The 18,706-nt window shown below is 33.0% G+C and overlaps 1 protein-coding gene across 3 annotated transcripts in view; it reads left to right on the top strand.

Annotated features, from left to right (window-relative positions):
* The first annotated feature begins 203 nt into the window (after nucleotides 1-203).
* Nucleotides 204-18,706, top strand: part of LOC129226309 (rabenosyn-5-like) — a 29,908-nt gene continuing 11,405 nt past the window's right edge. Inside the window, exons 1-5 of one of the 3 annotated variants that reach the window (XM_054860922.1) lie at nucleotides 204-484; nucleotides 4,768-4,941; nucleotides 11,127-11,252; nucleotides 16,156-16,296; nucleotides 17,302-17,463. In XM_054860922.1, the coding sequence (XP_054716897.1) occupies nucleotides 4,779-4,941; nucleotides 11,127-11,252; nucleotides 16,156-16,296; nucleotides 17,302-17,463 (592 nt within the window). In that variant the 5' untranslated portion in view covers nucleotides 204-484; nucleotides 4,768-4,778. Of the gene's footprint in view, nucleotides 537-3,683; nucleotides 3,759-4,767; nucleotides 4,942-11,126; nucleotides 11,253-16,155; nucleotides 16,297-17,301; nucleotides 17,464-18,706 lie in introns of those variants that run through there. The other 2 variants (XM_054860915.1, XM_054860928.1) reach the window with 2 other exon arrangements.

Raw genomic sequence — 18,706 nt, 5'->3', positions numbered from 1 at the left:
CAAAGTCACGTGTGTGTCCTCTCCTCCCTTTAAAGCTTTTTCTCCATTGCATATGTGTACTTTTCTCCCCAGTCAGCATTGATTTCAGTCTCTTTTAAGAGTTTAATTTTTAGTGAAATCTATTAAAAATTTATATTAAACTGTATGCATCATTGATGAGAGGAGAAGAAAAATAGCAGACGACATATATTGGCATTTACATTTTCTCTATTTTCTGCGTCTTTGGCATCATGGGTTCATAACAAATCATGTTAATCGGTTTGTCATCGTTTGTCACTTGTGGGTGCTTCGGTGCATCCCCGAAATACTTTTTTCAAAAAATCGTGCAGGAAGATTTTATTGATGTTCTGTTGATCATTGGGTTCAGCGCAACCCTTACCATTCTGTCCTGATGCACTAAATTTTGTGCTTTATTGCTATAGCTTAAATAACTAAAATTTTGTATTGATAATTTTAGAGGGAAAAATATCTTTATTGCACTTGTGTATGTTAATTTTCATTGCTGTTACATTCATTTCCAATGAAAAATAATTGAGGTACTTGTTTCAGTTTTTGGTGTGTTATTAACTGAAATTTCATTGAATACATCTCGCATTTTTTCCCTTAAACCTATAAGTCCTCTTTTTATTATTGTTAACATTTCTATAAGTTTAGTGAGCCCCATCATTTCGTTCTTTTTGAAGAGAAGTTTTCGATTTATAAGTATCCAGGGGTGTTCCACCTCCCCCAACAGTAAATAGCGAGTGTCCTAGCCCCCCCCCCATCAGCAAGAAACCCCTCCCCAAAAAAATAGATCTAGAACTACCCCGCCCTCCCCCATACAAATGTCACCGGCATAATCTGCTTCATTATCAATTCCCATGAAGGCACCCTAATGATTGAAGCACAATTCAATCATCCTATTTACCCTAAACTGTTATTAATGTTAAATTACTGCATTCTCTTTCATTTTCAATATTTTGTGTTATAAATATTTTGAAATTTGTTTTATGTTGTTCTCCATTATAATGGATGCAGACTTTTTTGAGCCTTGTTTACTTTTTTTTAACGTTTTGCCAATTATGACCGAAGTGCATTTTTCTGTGATAGTTCTTGCAGAGACATTGTATTTAATTAATTAAATTATACTGAAAGTATTCAAATTAAATTTTTTAAATGTTTTGCTAAAAATGTTGTGTTTCTCTGTTGAATTGTTTATCTACTTAATTACTATTCAGTTATATTTCTTAGAAGTTGCTTTTTGTGTACTACATTAACAGCAAAATTTGAGTGAAATGTCTCCACTCCACAACTTTTTCCATCCTGTTAAAAAAAAATAAAAAATAAAAATAATAATGATGAAATTCATAAAATAAATCTGAATGTTCTCATCACTTAAGGACTGACGCAAAACGTAAAGAAAAAAATTAGTTTTTCCTTTTATTCTTGGCTTTCTAACGATAGTTTCTGACAGATTTTGACAGATGCATAGTTATCTTAACCATTTGCCATTGTCAGCTCTGGCTAAGTAATTATGTTTTTAAACTGTGGCAACATTTTAGCTATTAAAATGATTAAAGCTGAGTCCTAATAATAATAATAAAATTAAAAAAATAAATCTGAGTTTTCTCATAACTTTAGGACTGATACAAAAAGTAAAGCAAAATATCAATTTTCCCTTTTATTCTTGGCTTCCTAACAATAGTTTCTGACAAATTTTGACAAGCGTATAGTTTTCTTAACCATTTGTCATGTCAGCTCTGGCTAAGCAATTAGATTTTTAAACTGTGGCAACATTTTAGCTACTAAAAGCTGAGTACTAATGACGGCTAACTTTTAGATCCTAACGTCAAACCCAGTTTAGAATTACCAGGGGTCTGTCCAGGATTTTTCATAGGGGCCGTTTTTTGTGAAAAATCAAATAATTTTGTGAAAAATCAAATAATTTCGCAAAAAAAAAAAAAAATAATTTTTTTTTTTTGTTGAAACGAAATTTTACAATTTAGAGATGGCATAAACTGCATCAATTAAACTTAAAGTTCAGTCTTTTACTCTTCTATGTCGAAAAAATCATTCTGGAGTGTTTATCTGATATTTGACGGGGGTGGGGGGGGGGCATCGCTCTCTCAAGTATCAATATTTATCTACCATTCTACATTATGTTAAATTATACTAGAAATATTTCTGTACAGTAATTTAAAATAACTGTAACAAAAAAAAAATAAATAAAATAAAATTCAGAATAGGGATCAGCATTTAACTTTTTGACCCAAGACACTCTTAAAAAGCACAGAACTTCGTTTAAAACTTATAAATTCCGTGATTTTAACAAAAATAAAAAGATATTTTAATTGTTTACCTCTTAACAAAGTGTAATAAACATCAAAAATTCGAAAAATCGGATTCCCATAGCGGATGCAAAGAGATCGCAATTCTCAAAAAGAAGGCATCAAAAGTATAAAAACGGCTTGTAAAAGAAATATTTTTGATAAAATTATTTTAAAATTGCATTTTAGAGTCCTATGATAAACATTTCATTAATATCTGTGGACACAGTTGATGCAAAAAAAAAAAAAAAAAAAAAAAAAAATAATAATAATAATAAAAGTAAATAAAATAAAATAAACCATCTATTCAGCATTTTAATTTTTGACTCATAACAGAAAATTGAATTTTGCTTTAAAAACTTGAAATGAGAGTTTCAACAGAAATTAAGAGATTTTTCATTTATTTGCATCCTAATAAAGCGAAGTTAGCTTGGAAAAAAAACAAAATATGATTCTCATATGGGATGTTAAAAGATTGCATTTTTCAAAATGTAGACATCTAAAGAAAAAAAAAATTTAATTAAAAGCGTTTATTTAAAGTTAATCATCCTTGTTAGCATCGAAAAATCAAAACTCATATAATTTTCTCCCAAAATAACAATTAAACGTGCGACCGCAAAAACGTAAATATTGACAAGCTGGTAAAATGATAAGAATATTTTCTAATCAAGTCATTATAAAGGTTCAACGCCAACGCCAGACGCTAAGTGGTGATAATTTTGAAGTTGGTAACCCTATCTGAAGAGATCATATTTTTTCCCCACCCTTACTATCTATCCCTTTGCAGTTCTAAGTTCATTTCGCAGATATATATTATTATTGTTTATTAAATCATGAGCGAGAAAAGTGCTTACCAATGCCTTTTCAAAAAAGTTTACTACAACACCGCTGCTAATTAGCTGTGATAAAACAAACAACCATTTATTTATTTGGCAGTAGCAATTACTTATCACTTGCAGGAGCATCGCAGCACCGCAAGAGTGCAGATTTTTTTTTTTTCAAAATTAGCTGGTTTAGTATAAGCTGATCCCTCTAATTTGACTTCAAAATAGGCTCGAAAAATTATCGGTTTACACACAGAACTATGGTTTATACACTGAAATATGCGTTATTTTGCTTTTGCTCTTTCAATAAACAATTTGTGAAAGATCCGATCTTGTTTATCATAATTTTATGAAGGGTCCGTTTTGTTTGTTTGGGATTTTGTGAAAGGTCCGTTTTGGTTGATCGGATTTTTGTGAAGGGTCCGTTAACGGACCCAAATATCCTCTGGCCAGACCCCTGATTACCCCTATGTTTTAGATTGCTAAGTTGCATAGTTTTATTCTTAGGCAATCATAATAATCTCAAGTATATAGCCCAGTTTTTTTAACTTAAAAACTAGTTTTATCATATGGCCCTCTTTTTATTTGCAACACTTCCGTTTGAGAATTTTTGCAATTTTCAGCCTTGGTATTATTATTGCTTCTAGTATAACATTATATTTATTTGTTTTTCTTATGTTATGTAACTATCAATGGTTAAAATAGGTTTTGTTTTTAAATTATTGTTTTATAAAATTTCTTTTTGAAGTGAGCTTTTTTGCAAGAGTTTTGAAATTCTCATCGGTTAGCTATTTGTGTGACAGAAGTAATCTAGTTGTTACTGTGAGACAAAAACTCGTACACGTGCCATTCTCGTTTTCTTTATGGTTGTCTGTGGTTGTAGTCATTCCCAGTGAAGTCCTTTCCAAAGGAATTTCAGATTAGATTTGTGACAACTAAACATGCTGTATGAAAGAATTTTTTCAGCAAATATATATAAAAGAAAAATGCTCCAAAAATAGTTCTTTGTTTCACAAAATTTCCTTTTTTTTACAATGCGGACTTAAAAATCAAACCCTGGATCGATCCCCCGGCTGGGATCGAAGCTTAGCACTCTCTGCCAGTTGAGCCATCATTTAGGTTGTGCTGTGTTGCAATATTAGTATATTTACTAAAACGTCGTTGAAGAAAACTGGTCTCTAATTTTCAGACTCATAATGTTGGACTGTTTCATTTAATAAAAGGAGAAAATTTCATTTTTTCACATTTAAAACAAGATAGGTATAAAAATTTGGTTCTTAAAATGAAATATGTCCTGAGTACTTGTTATTAATTTTAATAAATTAGTTACAGTGCTAGATTTGCTGAAAGTGCATTTTACTCCACTTTTAATCAGTTATTTTTACAACATAGCAGCCAGAGACTGTAGTAAAGTGCACTTACAAGTACTTGAAACGTCTGGATCCAAAGTGTTCTTGGGACCAATATGAAGGAGGGGTTTTAGGGCAAGTCACTTGTTCATCAAGTTCACCAAATTGACAGGCAATACAACCCTTCGCTAAATTTAATTTTCCCCTGTAAAATTAAAGTTTCACTTCTATAGTGTACCTTTATTGTTAAACTGTGTTCTGTTTTATAACTTTTCTTTTTCTTCATAGACAAATATAAGATGGCAAAATCTGCTGGTATTGTTGAAGGGGAAATTCGTGAAGGTCTTATGTGTCCACATTGTTATTGTGATTTTGTGACTGTTGATCGGTTGAAAGAACATTTTGAGTTTGCCCATTCGACGGAAGACCATGATACTTTCCAGTCTCTAAAAGGATTTCTTGGTGAGCTTTTTTAATAAAAATTAATTAAAAGTATACTATGATCGATCTTGGTCACATGAAAATATTTATGAAATCAAGATCAAAGTGACATTGCAAACAAGATTTGATTTTTGAAGATTGCAAATCAAAGTATTAGCAATGAAAATTGTCTAGCTACTGGCCCATCCTATTTCGAATTTTTTAGGGGGGGGGTGAACTCAGTGCAATTGTCATCAGAAAACAACAAAAACTGCGGCTACTTATACAGTAAACTCCCGATTATCCGCAAAATAGGGTGGCAGGGTAACCGCAAATAAGCAAAGACCGTGGATAGTCCGAACAATTGGTAAAAAACGATATTACCATGGACGGATTTATGGGGGGGGGACAGAGGGGGGCAATGCCCCCCCAGTTTTGGGAAGACTTTATGTAATAACACATCTTCCAAAAATTTTTTTAAAAACATATTTCTTTTTTGACTACTTCAGAAGGGCATGGGTGGACTTACAGGAGGGGGGGGGGGCATAGAGGGCAATGACTCCAGTTTTGGGAGGACTTGAAATAGTAACAACACATCTTCCAAAATCTTTAAAAAAAAAAAAAATGTTTATTTTTTTTTCTTTTTTGAGTACATAGTGCAATAAAAATGAAGAGAATAGCGAATGTCCTTTCGTGATGGGAGAAAAAAAAAAGAACATTAAATACAAATAGTACAGCTGTCACTGGAATGCCGAAAATATGCCTAAATTCACTATTTTGGACTGAAAACCATTTGGGCAAGTATATAAAAGAAAATACAGGCTGAACGAGCTATGCATTCAGCTGCAACACTTATAATAATTGACGATTATTTTAAAATTAGAACCTAAAACAAAGGGAACCCCCCGTTCTACTTGTTATGATTTGTTTTCTTTCTTTTCAGAATGTTTATTTTCAATTTGCGTGACTTCAAAAACTAGATATTTTGTGTTACGGACGAAAGATTTTGAAGAACCTTCTGGATTTACACGTTTAGATTGGTAAAATTGTAAAAATCCTTTAACCGTAAAAACTGACGAATTTTCATAAAAATTAGAAAAATCTGCAGGTAAGAGGGAATTACATATAGGACCGGATTTGCCTATAAGATAAACAAGCTACAGCTTCGGGCCGCTGCTTTGAAGTGGGTCCGTAACTCGCAAAAAATTGCATGATTTGTTCCTTAAAAAATGGAAAGTGTTTGAAAAAACTAATTTCATCTTCAAGTGCTTGAAAACACTTGAATGTTTGGAAACGTGTGGCTACAAACCTTAAATTTTAAAATTTCTAGCAAATGGTAGGGGGAGGAATGCCAAAATATGTCAAATTCAGCACCTTGCTACATCTTGCATCAAATGTGTAAAAATCATGGTTCTTACGTTTATAACATATTACTTGAAATAACTTTTTGTGACTCACATGTTTTATATCTTGCTATTTATTTAATCAATTTATAGAATTTATGGTATTTTGGAAATTCTTTTGTATTGATTGCTTTTATCTTGCTTCTACTGCATATTGTTTATCTGTTTAGCCCAGAAAAAAATGATGCACTACCTCTATTCCTTTTTGTTTTCTGCACTGCTTATGATTTAAAAAAAAAGGTTGTTGTAATGAGAAAATTCTATAGTTTATTTTTTCTTTTAAACATAAAATTGCTGTTTTTTTTTTACAAAGTTTGAATAATACTGTGCAATTGTATAATCTAGTACTCAATTTCAGAGACTGGAAAGTGCAAATGAGGTGCCTTAAATCATTAAATGTTCTAAAATCCTTGAAATGAATTGGTGCAGCATAGCCTACTAGGACTCTTTTGTCAAAACACCAAATGTAACCAACCAAACCTTGAAAATAATTAGATAAGTCTTTGAGACTCCTAAGCAAAGTGTGCTTCTACTTTATTTTTTATCAAGTTTATAAATTATGAATTGTTCTAATAAGTAGTATGTTACTCTCATGTTACATATTTTCTAAATCTGAACAGCATTTCTTTTAAAGTATTAACTTACATCACAAAGCACATTTAAATCATAAAACTTTTTTAGAAAAGTTATTTGTCTATTTTTTCCCCGAGATTTTTATCTATCCCATTAACCCTTGTAATGCTTTAAAATGCAGAATTTTCTATCCATTTTGCAAAATTTCCTCCGGGGGAGAAACCCCCGGACCCCTAAAATTGGAGATATTCTATATCCTACTTAAAAGGGAGCCTTGCGTCACTCTCTTGATACCAGTCACCTTTCTTAAGGTCAATTCAAAAAGGACAACATGAAAACGACGCACACACACACAAAAGTAAAGCATAGCCTTATGCATCACAGGAAAACAGACCAAAACCTGGGTGGTGGGGGACAATTTAAAATGCTACTGAAAAAAAATCCTGCCCCCCCCCCCAGGAACTCAGTCTTAAATCCACCTATGGATATTACTATATACAATAGCTAAAAATGTGAATAAAACTAAAACATACATTTAAGTTATAGCTAAAAACATTGCTACGTTGCATCTACTAACATTGAATGTAAAAAATATAAGCATGTAAAAGTTAAAAACGAACAGTAACACAATTAAAAGTTTAAAAAACATTTAATGACCGTTAAAAAATTAATAAAATAAATTGTTAAAAGACCCGCAGATAATCTGAACCGCAGATAATCAGGAGTTTACTGTACATAAAATATCAAATTTTTCAAAGCCAGAGTGTTCAGTTGACCCCCCTAAATGACGTGCTTGTCTACCTGCATGACGTAAGAACTTTTATGAAACAAGATTGCTTTGGAAAAACTTTATGAAACATGCTTTTATGGTAATAGTGAGATATATGTTCAATAGTACCTCTTTTAAGGAACGCCTCTGAATAGAGGACACTTTTCTGGTCCCAGTCCCTTTGAATAGGGACCTCCATGTAATTGCCTCTCATTAATGGACACTGTATTTAAGGAATAGTTACAAAGAAAATATACAAAAGAAAAGTATGAATAATTGCGTTTGAAATATCAAGTTTATTGGAATTTAAGGTTCTTCTTTTGTTTAAAAATTTACTGGTAAAAGGTTGTCTTGACATTAAATTGCAAATAACAAATAAGTATCCAAAAATCCTTGCTGAGAACCAGGGCCGATCCTAAGGTGTCGGCCGCCCGCGTGCATAGACTAATGTGCCGCCCCTCAAGAGTAATTTGCATATTTTGACTAATCTTTAACGTCCATATAAATCTTTCTTCAAATTTCTATACCAAGTTCCAATTTAAAAAAGAAAGGGGGAAAAAACAGAAGAAGGATGAACTTATAAAAAAAGAAGAAAAGTTTTATAATAAGAAACTCCTTAGGTACAATTTATATCTTTGAAGAAAGTAATAAATACCAAAATTTACTAGTCTTAAAAACGCATTTTATAGTCTGTCTTCGGTGACATCAGAGGAAGGACGGAGGAGGGGGGAAGCGGGGGGGGGGGGGGTAAGGGGAGGGATGATTGCTCCGAGAAAATTATCGAAATTGGCTTATGAAAAATAGTTTTAGTTAATCATTGGTTGTGTTCGGTTGCAAGGACAAAAGAGTCGGGTATAAGGAGATAGGAATGTTGATGTTCTTTCCTAAAATTCTTTCAAAATTGAAATCAGTTTGAAGCTATTTTTTGTGACCGTAGCGTATGAAGGATTGGCGCTCTTCCCGAAAATTTTCCGAAACTGTAGTTTTAAACACGCAATTTTGGGTTACTTTTGTTGACGTTGCTAGAGGGTGGGAGTTTCAATCGTCTCCCATCAAAGGTTTTCGAAATTGAAGTTTAAAATGCAAATTTAGGCTGTCTTTGGTGACGGCAGGGGATCTGGTGGCTTTCCTCCGGTAATTTCTTGGCACTATTGTTTCAAAAACCCATTTTTGGCTATATTTAAAAACAATAGAGGAAACGTGAAAATATTCCAAACCGAAATATTTTTCAGAACTAAAATCCATTATAGGTTATTTTTTAGAAGGAAGGGTTTTGGGGCTCCCAAGCGGATGTTTCAAAAAGCGCAATTTTATACTATCTTTGGTGACGTGTTAACGATTATGGGAAGCTTCGGCGGATCTTACAGATAGTTTTCGATAATAATATCTGAAAAATACAACTATAGACTTTTGTCCACCTCACCTCGACGATTGATGGGTATGCCCTGGTGCGGTAAAAAGTTACATAAGCCAAGCAGTTCTCCTCCGGAATTTTTTAGAAATTGAAGTCCCAAAAACGTATTTTAGGCATTGTTTGACAACGATGGAACTAAGAGCGGCCGGGGGTTCATTGTGCACTCACGAACTGTTTTTAGAAACTGAAGTCGATTTTAGGTTAGTTTAGGCAGGAAGGGTTCTGTGGCTCCACGGAACCATCTAAAAACGAAATTTTGAGGCATGGTGATTGCATTGGAGGAAAGGGGGATCCGGGGTCCTTCTCCGAAAGTTCTTGAAACTAATGTCTGAAAAACGCAATTTTAGTTTGTTTTTCAATAAATTAAGTGAGAGGGGGTGGGATTAGGTGCTTCTCTAAAGACGCTAATTGAGACTGGCTTTGGTAGTATCGCAAAAAGTCCATCGCAAAAATTTCGAAAAAGAAATCCGAAAAATGTCATTAAGCAATTTTTGATGACATTAGGAAAGGCTGTCCTCTAAAAACACATTTTAGATTTCGAAGCCAACATTTTTTAGGCTATTTTTGATTAAGTTACGGTGGAAGGGATGAATCAGAGACTTAATTGGGTCCTTAAGATCATTGTTTCAACCAGTTAAATGTTTCGAAATTAAAGTCCTAGAAACGCAATTTTAAGCCTTCTTCAGTCTCGTCAAGGAGGTCATGGCATCCTTTTGGATCTTCGTTTCAATTTGCTACCCGGGACAAGAGCCCTGTTCTCCTACCTGAAACCAGGCAGTTCATTCGGGATTTTAATTAGAAAAAATTGTTGTAAAGGGGGAAAATTACAAAATTTTAGTTCCGACTCTCAAAGAAGTCGGAATTTTCCACTTTCTTCCCACGCATCCACGATTATTGAACGCAGATTTTGTTGTTTGAAATGCTTATAATGAGAACATCTAATCAGTATAGCTTTTTTTTATATATATAAATAAAAAATGTTTTCAGTGTTTAGGTCTATAAAAGTTTGGGGGGTAAACATTAGTGGCCGCCCTCGGTGCTCTTTTTAGAAGGCACTCTTTCATGCTTCAGGAGGGGGCCATTTTCTCTCCCCTGTATCCATGCCTGATTACCGGTTCTGTCACAAATCTTGCAACCAAATGAAGCATGTGTGTAAAGAGTAAATATTAATGGACAATGAATCAGTACAATGTTCCCAATCATTCTATTTTTCTTAAACTATGCTATATGCTGTCGGGAAATCGACACTTACTTTGATAATTGAACATTGAAAATTCAGCATATTTATTCGACTTATTATAAGTTACCTTGTGAGAAAGTCTTGAGGAATTTTTCTTGATTATAAGAACTACATGATGCGGCCTACGGCCGCCCCTTGCTTCGGTCGCCCTTGTGCGGTGCACACTCTGCACACCTACTAGGATCGGCCCTGCTGAGAACTGCATTCATGCTTTTCCCTCTCATCTATATTTTCTTATGTCACCCCAAAGACATTGTGTGCCCATAACAAACTTTGTATATAATCACCGTGGTGCACTGTTTTACATTAATAGTGAAAAGTAAATGACATTCAACAATCCATGCAACACATTAATTCAAAATTGTAGTAAATGAAAATCAGTTACAAAACTTTGATACCACAAAGTTGTTTAACATGTACAATTTAATATTAATTTTTTTACTACAAAATTGTTTATACATGGAAAGTTTTAATATTAATTTTTTTTCCAGTTTGAATAGGTCTGAATTTTATATAATTATATAAATGACACAATTTTAATTATTAATCTTAAATGTTATTAATTTACGCTTTATGAAATTATACTGAGTATATACAGCATGCAGGAATTCATTTACCTCCAAAGAAAGGACACCTCTCTTTACAGGACAAGTTGTCCAGTCCTCTAAGTATCCCTTATTGAGAGATTTATAACGACAGTATATAGATTTTTTATAGTATAGTTTTATTATTTTACAATAGTATGGTATATAGATTTTTTAAATAGTTTTAAGTCTTGATAACGTTTTCATTTTCTGGAATGATTGTTGATTGTAATTTTTTTTCCAGGTAAAGCAAAAAGAAAAATTTTGAAACAGGATACTTGGAGTGAAGACATCAACAAATCTTACTTTGAACCTTCACCAGTGCATGATATTTCTTCAGATTTACCTTCATGGTCAGACCAAGAGATTGGTAATTGATTAATTACACTTTTTTCCCCATCTTTGTTGTACTGTCATAATGACTGAAAGATGTCTCAGAGGTTACAAATACAAAAGTGACGGCCAGCAACAGGCTCAGCGGCCAGCTAGACTGGTCCTAGTCAATTTACAATCCCCAGTGAAGATCAATGGCCCTCTTAAAACTATCTACTCCCTTGCTCATTACCACCTCTTCCGGTAAGCTGTTCCAAGGTTCCACTACCCTGCTAAAATAATAATTTTTCCTAATATCCATGTTAGCCTGAGATTTAAATAGCTTAAAACAATGACCCCTTGTCCCGTTTTCAGTGCTAAACTTCAGCCCCCTAACATCTTTCATTTTAATAAATTTAAACAACTGAATCGTGTCCCCTCGGTCTCTTCTTTGCTCAAGACTGTACATTTTCAGCCTTCTAAGCCTGGAATCATAGTCTGAGAAAGTCCATTTATTAGCCTTGTAGCTCGCCTTTGAACCTTTTCCAATACATTAATGTCTTTCTTAAGATAAGGAGAGCAAAACTGAACAGCATACTCCTAATGAGGTCTTACCAAACTTCTATATAAGGGCGGAAGAACTTCTTTAGATTTGTTTGAAATAGATTGATAAACCCAAGCATCTTATTGGCTTTGTTACTGTGGTCATCCTTTTATATTTTAATTGTCAAAGGAAATTTGTTTGAATTATATTCATGTTTTTAAATGAAATTGATATAGAGATGCTATGTAGCAAGAAGAGGGGGAGTAAACTCTGATTTTATAAAATGTAATAAAAGTTTTAAAAGTTCTTTAGTCTATTATTTTATAGTAAAAGATTAGAAAGAGATGACAATCGCATTCTGCTAGTGCAAAGCAATAACCACTGCATTGCAAGAACCTTGGAGCGATTCTCAGAGTCAGACTTAGTGTTTCTTCCAATGGTTTTGCATAGAATTAGTAGGCACAGCCACTGAAGCAAATCTGAAGAAACCTTTAATTGTTTTAAGTAGGATGCGTCTTGGACAATGGCTGTATTTTAATATCTTTTGCAATTGCTGCCTCTTTGAACGAGAAATAATGGGAGATTTATTTTATTCAAATGTATTTATTCCTTATGTGTTTGTGTTACATTTACTTGAAGCACTGTCAGTCTCAATTTAGTGGGATAGAGGATGAACAAATAATTCTCGAATAAGAATAAAAAGTCTTCTGAAACTGAATATTTCCCCACAAATGTAATGTTAAATATCCCCGTTTAGTTGAATAATTTCTTCTGATAATCAAATAAAACTGGTCTGCTTTTGTAAATATTTTTGCTTAGAAAAATTTCGTATAAATTTTGAAAAAAAAAAAAAAAAAAAAGGAACAACATGAAGAAACAGAACAGAAAGAAAATTTTTGTGGACCATGTTGGGAGCACGAAGTGTAAGTTTCCATAAGGCCTTCGAATAATGCTCCTAGCAAACACAACAGCCCCTTGGCTAGAGAATAATAGGCACTTTGAAAATTTAAGTGGGGATTAAAATATTCTTTAAAATTTCAAAAAAGAGATGCAAAATTATTCCCAGAACGCTTTAAACAAGCAATCACGTATTATGGACTTTTTTCAAAAAGTAATGTAGGGAAAAGGGTACCAACACAATGATTTTTTGAATTTAAGCTGTAACTTATTAAAAAAAATTCTTGCATGCTTTTATAGTGTAACTACTTAATTATTATATTTAATATTTTGTTGTTTATTGACCTCATTTCAAAAACTTTTAACCACTAATATTCTTTACTTCTTTTAAACAGCTACTGATATATTCGTATATTTTTAGACAAATATTATCTGTGCGGTAAGATAAAACACATTTTTTCCTGCACAATCAAATATCTTGCTTAACCAAATATTGTATGTTGGAACCAACAGGATTTGTTTAAACGAGACTGATGTTTCATTAATAATGATAGAACTTGTAGAATGATCTGTTTTTAATAAATTATGGCAAAAGTTATTTTTTTGTAATTTCTTAATTTATTATGTGTTTTGTAATGAAAGCACCAAAGTAAAAAAATTTTCAATAGTAGATCTTCATAATAAAATGCTTTATTTATAATTACTTTAAACTTACATAATAATTTGTTGTAGTGTAAAATCTATTTAAGCTAGCAGCATTTTAAGGTTTAATTTCCTCAATGTTTTTACATAATCTTCTGCATTTTACTAAATAGGGATGGGCTGTTGACCTGTCTAGATATGTATGGCAACTTTTTTTACAGTTATCTTTTTGGATTTGTATTACTTTTTGTTACATTTTGTTATTTATTGTTACATTTTACGGGTTTCTTAACATTACTATTATAAACTTATTTTGTTGCAGTGACTATTTTTCTTCCAATTTTTGTTGATTTGAAATATTTCCCGTTTCTTATTATAACATTAGTTAAATAAGAAAAATTGTGCTACATGTAAGGCATTTGCTTTTTGCAACATAAGGTTATGAAGAATTTATTAGAAGTTAGAAAGATATTCTTACCAGTATGTCAGTCGAGCATCCATCATTATCCAAACATTTTGGAATCTGCCGTAGTTCAGTTCAGCAAAGGTTTGGTTTAATTGGACAAATAAATTTAGGGATACTTCTATCGACATGAAAGTGATTGAAATATATATTTTTATTGGAAAAAAGTTATGTTTCTATCAAATTTAGCAGTGAATAGGTACATCTAAAAAATACTGTGTGTACAAAGTTTCTTCTCACTTTATCCAATCTGGTTCTCTATTCTTATTGTTTGGCATTCTAACTCTAAACAAGTCTTACCTCACCTTACAAATATTCTAGAAGATTCGAGAAAAGTCCAGAGTTGTCTGAGAAACAAAGGCAAAAGGAAAAAAAAGAAATGCCAGCTAGATTTAGGCTGTTAGAATTCTGTTGCCTTGACCTTGATTTCCTATCCTCTCCCAAGTTTCTTATGCATTGTGAGAATGTTTTCAATTTTGCATACTCGGTCTTAAAAAATGAATGCGATAGCATGTTCTCTCTAGTTCAATATTATGATTGGACAGTTTGTAAAGCCATAGATTAACGGTCGCCAAATGGCAACCATTTCAGTGAAAATGAAGTCCCAGTCTCCAAAAGTGGGGACCATGTTTTTGTTTATTTGTGAAAGCAATATCACACTATGAAAATACACTTTCCTGATCTTTATAGATCTCTGTGAGGGCGCTTATATGAGGGGGGAGGACAAGTGGGGGGCTCAAGCCCTCCCCCCTTGAAATTAGAACTTCCTTCCTTTTAGTACTTTTTTCTTTGCAAAAATGTAAAAACATTTCTTTTCCAGTAATTAATGAATAAGTTATTAAAAATGTCAAATTTTAATAACACTAATCTGTACTGAAATTGGTTACTATGGGGAAAAATATCCTGCTAAACCATGGGGAAAATATCTGAGCCCCCCCCCCCCTCCTTAAAATTTTTCACACGGGCGCCCTTGTTTAGTAGGGTCATTTATTTAATTGTCATTAGCAGTGGTATTTATTCATTGCAGGGTATCGAAACAATACATGCAATGTATTATTTTTGATGTCTTACTTTTGTACTGGATAGGGAGTTTAAAAGCATTGTGTAACAAAAAATCTGTTCTCATAAAAGTTTTGTAATGAAAACAACGTACAGTACAACCTCGATACCTCAAATCTCTTGGGACGGGAAAAAAATTCGAGAGATGGAGTTTTGGAGTTATTAAGGTTTTAAAAAAATTACACTAGTAACTCTCACAATTACACACATGTAGACTATACGTTTATATATGTACTCTGGGACCACTTCGAATTAAGATCAATAAAGTAGTCTTCAATATTGTACTAGATTTGAAATTTTATAATTGTCGAAAGTGTATAGGATGAGATTTTGAAATGAACAACAATTTCAACTTGGTTTTTTTCACTTAAAAATTCTAATTTTATCTTCAACCAATAACCCAACACTCAAAAAGTTCTTAGCAGCCATTTTGTAGGAGTTTAAAAAGCGGAATGATGAAAATGAGGAACGCATTTTCCGTTTATGCTTGAAAACTGATAGACGAAAAATCAACCCCCTTTCCTCAAAGTGGACAACATGTTTGAGAAAAATGCACAAAGATTCTAAATTCTGGGGAAAACATAGCACCCCTCTCATACCAACACTCCCATATTATCTTGCACCAATCCCCTATTCACAAAATTTCCGAGAAAAGGGATGAAAAACGTTAAACAATTGTCCCTGGAACTGGTTTTACTACAAAAATTGTCAAAGGAAAACGAGAATTGAAACTTACTTCTGTGCAAAAATTTCGACATATCAAGGGTTTCAAAAAATAAATTTCAAGATAACCATGGAAAATACATAGGGATTTTTATAGAAAATGCTCGGGGAAAATTTTTTTCTCGAGACATCAAGGGTTTTGAGATAGGAAGGTTCGAGATATCAAGGTTTGACTGTAATTAATTGTTTTGAAAACTTTTTTGAAAATAAGATAAAAAAAATGCAGACACCTTTCAAAGGAGGAAAACGTATTATGAATTCCCATTTTCTGTTTTTTTTTTTTTTTGAATTTTTTAAATTCATTCCACTGGCATTTTTTTTCATCGAAAATCAAGTCCTGTTGTGCCAAAAATTCTAAAATCAGCGAATTTTTTGTTGTTAATATTAAAAACAGCAGAGAAGTTATTTGCTTTTTGCACTGTGAATATATTTTTATAAAAAAGGCTACCAAAAGTGAAATAGTGATTACCATATTTTGTGACTCTAGTCACCAGTGGCAACCAATCAGAAATCCTAGTCTACAGCTTTAACAGTTTGATTAATAAGAGTTTGGATAATCAATGTTGTCAATTTTTAAAACATTGTGCTGCTTGCTTTTCAGAATTTTACTTCATAATTCTTTTTTTCTTCCAGGATTGACATCCAGTCATACTCAGAATTTCAAGTCACTTCGTGAGAAAAAAATTAATAGATATGTTTTTGAAACCAACAAGCTGTTAATACGCTTGGACAAATTAGTAACTGATATTGCAGATGAGCCAGAGAAAAGGAAAGGTAAGAAAAGGTTAAGTACTATGTGTTCAGCCATCATCTAAAAATCCGTACAATATAAATCTGCTACAGTCAACCATTGTTTATTCAAACTTATCTAACACTAATTACAGCTGAGATGAAAAGCATTTATGATCCCCATCCTATTGTTTGTTGTTAAAGTTTTTTTGAATATGATGAACTATGGTTAAGACATTGATTTTGAAGGTCCCTTTTAAGTCCGTTTTAACGGGAATCAACTTGGATATCTTAGTTGAAACATTCTCCCCAAAAAATCAACAGTTTTGTGTGTGATTTTTTTTGAGGGGGAAGGGATTATTAACATAAATGTAAAAAAATATGGAAATATATTTGGTCAACCAGAAAGTTTTGTGTTTTTTAAAAGACAGATATCATTTTTTTAAAACATTTAACAGTTTTATTGGTACCTTTTAATTTTTATACTATTTTTCATGACTTGCAAGCATGATGGCATTTTGTAAATGCCATTAAAAAAAAAAAAAAAAAAACCTCCTTGTTTTTGGATGTGAAGGATGCTGTTTTGACACCTTCATCCTCTTGGCATTCTTCAATGTCAAAGTTTTTGAAAAATAGAGGAACAAAAATAAATTTGATGGTGCAAAATCTGGGAAGTGTGGTGAATGTGAAAGAATTTTCAAGCCTAGTCCTACACCTTTCTGAAGAGTATCTAAGCTGCATGTGAAGATTTAAAAACAGCCATACTTGAGTTCTTCACCTCTAAAAGACAAGAGATCCTTGAAAAATGGGACTTATAATTTGCCATCATGCTGGCAAAAAGTCTCAATCCGCAATGGCAATTACATCATATAGAAAATATAGTTAAATATTTTAATAACTGTCATTTTCTTCCTCTTCATAAATGGACAGAACTTTCCAGTAGACTTAATATCATACTTTTTATCCTTTCTTTCTTAAATATTCTATCACAAAATGTGAAGCAAGAGTAACATGACATCAACTGATGCATAATATTTCTTAAACTTTCAGAATTTGAAAAAACAATTGTTCCTTGGGTTCCTGACAGTGATGTTCCTCTTTGTCCGGGATGTGCTAAATCATTTAAAATTTCTCGCCGTCGTCACCATTGTAGATTGTGTGGTGGAGTAATGTGTCATTCTTGTTCCTATTTTATGACCTATGAGTTTGCTCGTAAGTTGATGTTCAATAATATTTTTAAAATGCCTTTCTTATAGCTTACCAATACATCTGTACCCTGAAGCAACAACAGCCAATATAAGATATTGACCAGATTTGATTTATGGTAGTAATCTAAGCACGAAGTCGTTACATTTTCAGTGCTATGCCAACCAATGTAATGCAGTGCCCTAGTTGTTGTTGTTGTTGTTGTCGTGTGCCAGCTAGGCTGGCAATTTGGGGTTCACTGCTTCACTTTTCCAACTGTACCATAATTTGGTGTGAAGTCAGACTTCTACAGTACACACATGCCATAAGGACCCGTTAATAGGGTAGGCAACCATTCACAGCATAACAACACATTCACATAAAGAAAGGACAAGGACAGGAGAGAGAAAGACGTCCATGCCCGAACCTGGATTCGAAAGTGCCCTAGTGTTCGGTTATAGTAATCACATTTACCTAAATCCTATGATCTGTTTTTTCAAAAACTAGTATTTTTATTGAGACCTAAAGCAAGCAATGTAACTTATAATTTGTTGCATCTCCCCCATTATGGAATAGAGGGTACTATTAGTGGGCGGGAAGAATTTACTTTCACTTTAGTCATTCATCTTGCATGTTCTAATGTCCTCGTATTCTTGTGTGTGCCGTCATTCTTGTGCTGTACGTAATAAAAGCTTTCACAAAATAATGTTTGGCTCCTCTTTCCATTAAATCAAACTTGACCCTTCTCGTGTCCCCACGAGTCCCACATGAGTAGGGTGAAGTTTAATTTAATGGAAAGAGGACCCAAACATTATTTTGAGCTTTTATTAAGTACAGCACAAGAAGGACGGCACACACAAGAACACAAAGACAGTACAACACACAAGATGGATGACTAAAGTGAAATTAAAAAGTACATTCTTCCCAAGCGCTAATAGCGACCTCTGTTCCGTAATGGGGGAGATGCCACATAATTTAAGTGCATGTAATTAAAATAATTTAAAATTGTGTGTATATACACACAATTTTAAACACAGAGATTGTCTCATGTACATTCTTAATGTACATGAGACAATCTCTTGGAAGTGTTTAAAATTTCACTGGGCTCTGGCGTGAAAGATAGAACTAGTGGTGTTCCCTTAGGGCATACTGCATATATGCCATATACTCTCAAGTATTTTTTAGACATATGGCGTATACCCTCAAGCTTCAAAAATTTTCATATTATGACATATTATGCATATGATCGCAGGCACATTGTGCATAGTTC

The sequence above is a fragment of the Uloborus diversus genome, chromosome 1, assembly GCF_026930045.1.
Source record: "Uloborus diversus isolate 005 chromosome 1, Udiv.v.3.1, whole genome shotgun sequence".
Classification (NCBI taxonomy): Eukaryota; Metazoa; Arthropoda; class Arachnida; order Araneae; family Uloboridae; genus Uloborus; species Uloborus diversus.
The sequence above is the reverse complement of the archived record's forward strand: the minus strand, read 5'-3'. Positions and strand labels throughout refer to the sequence as shown.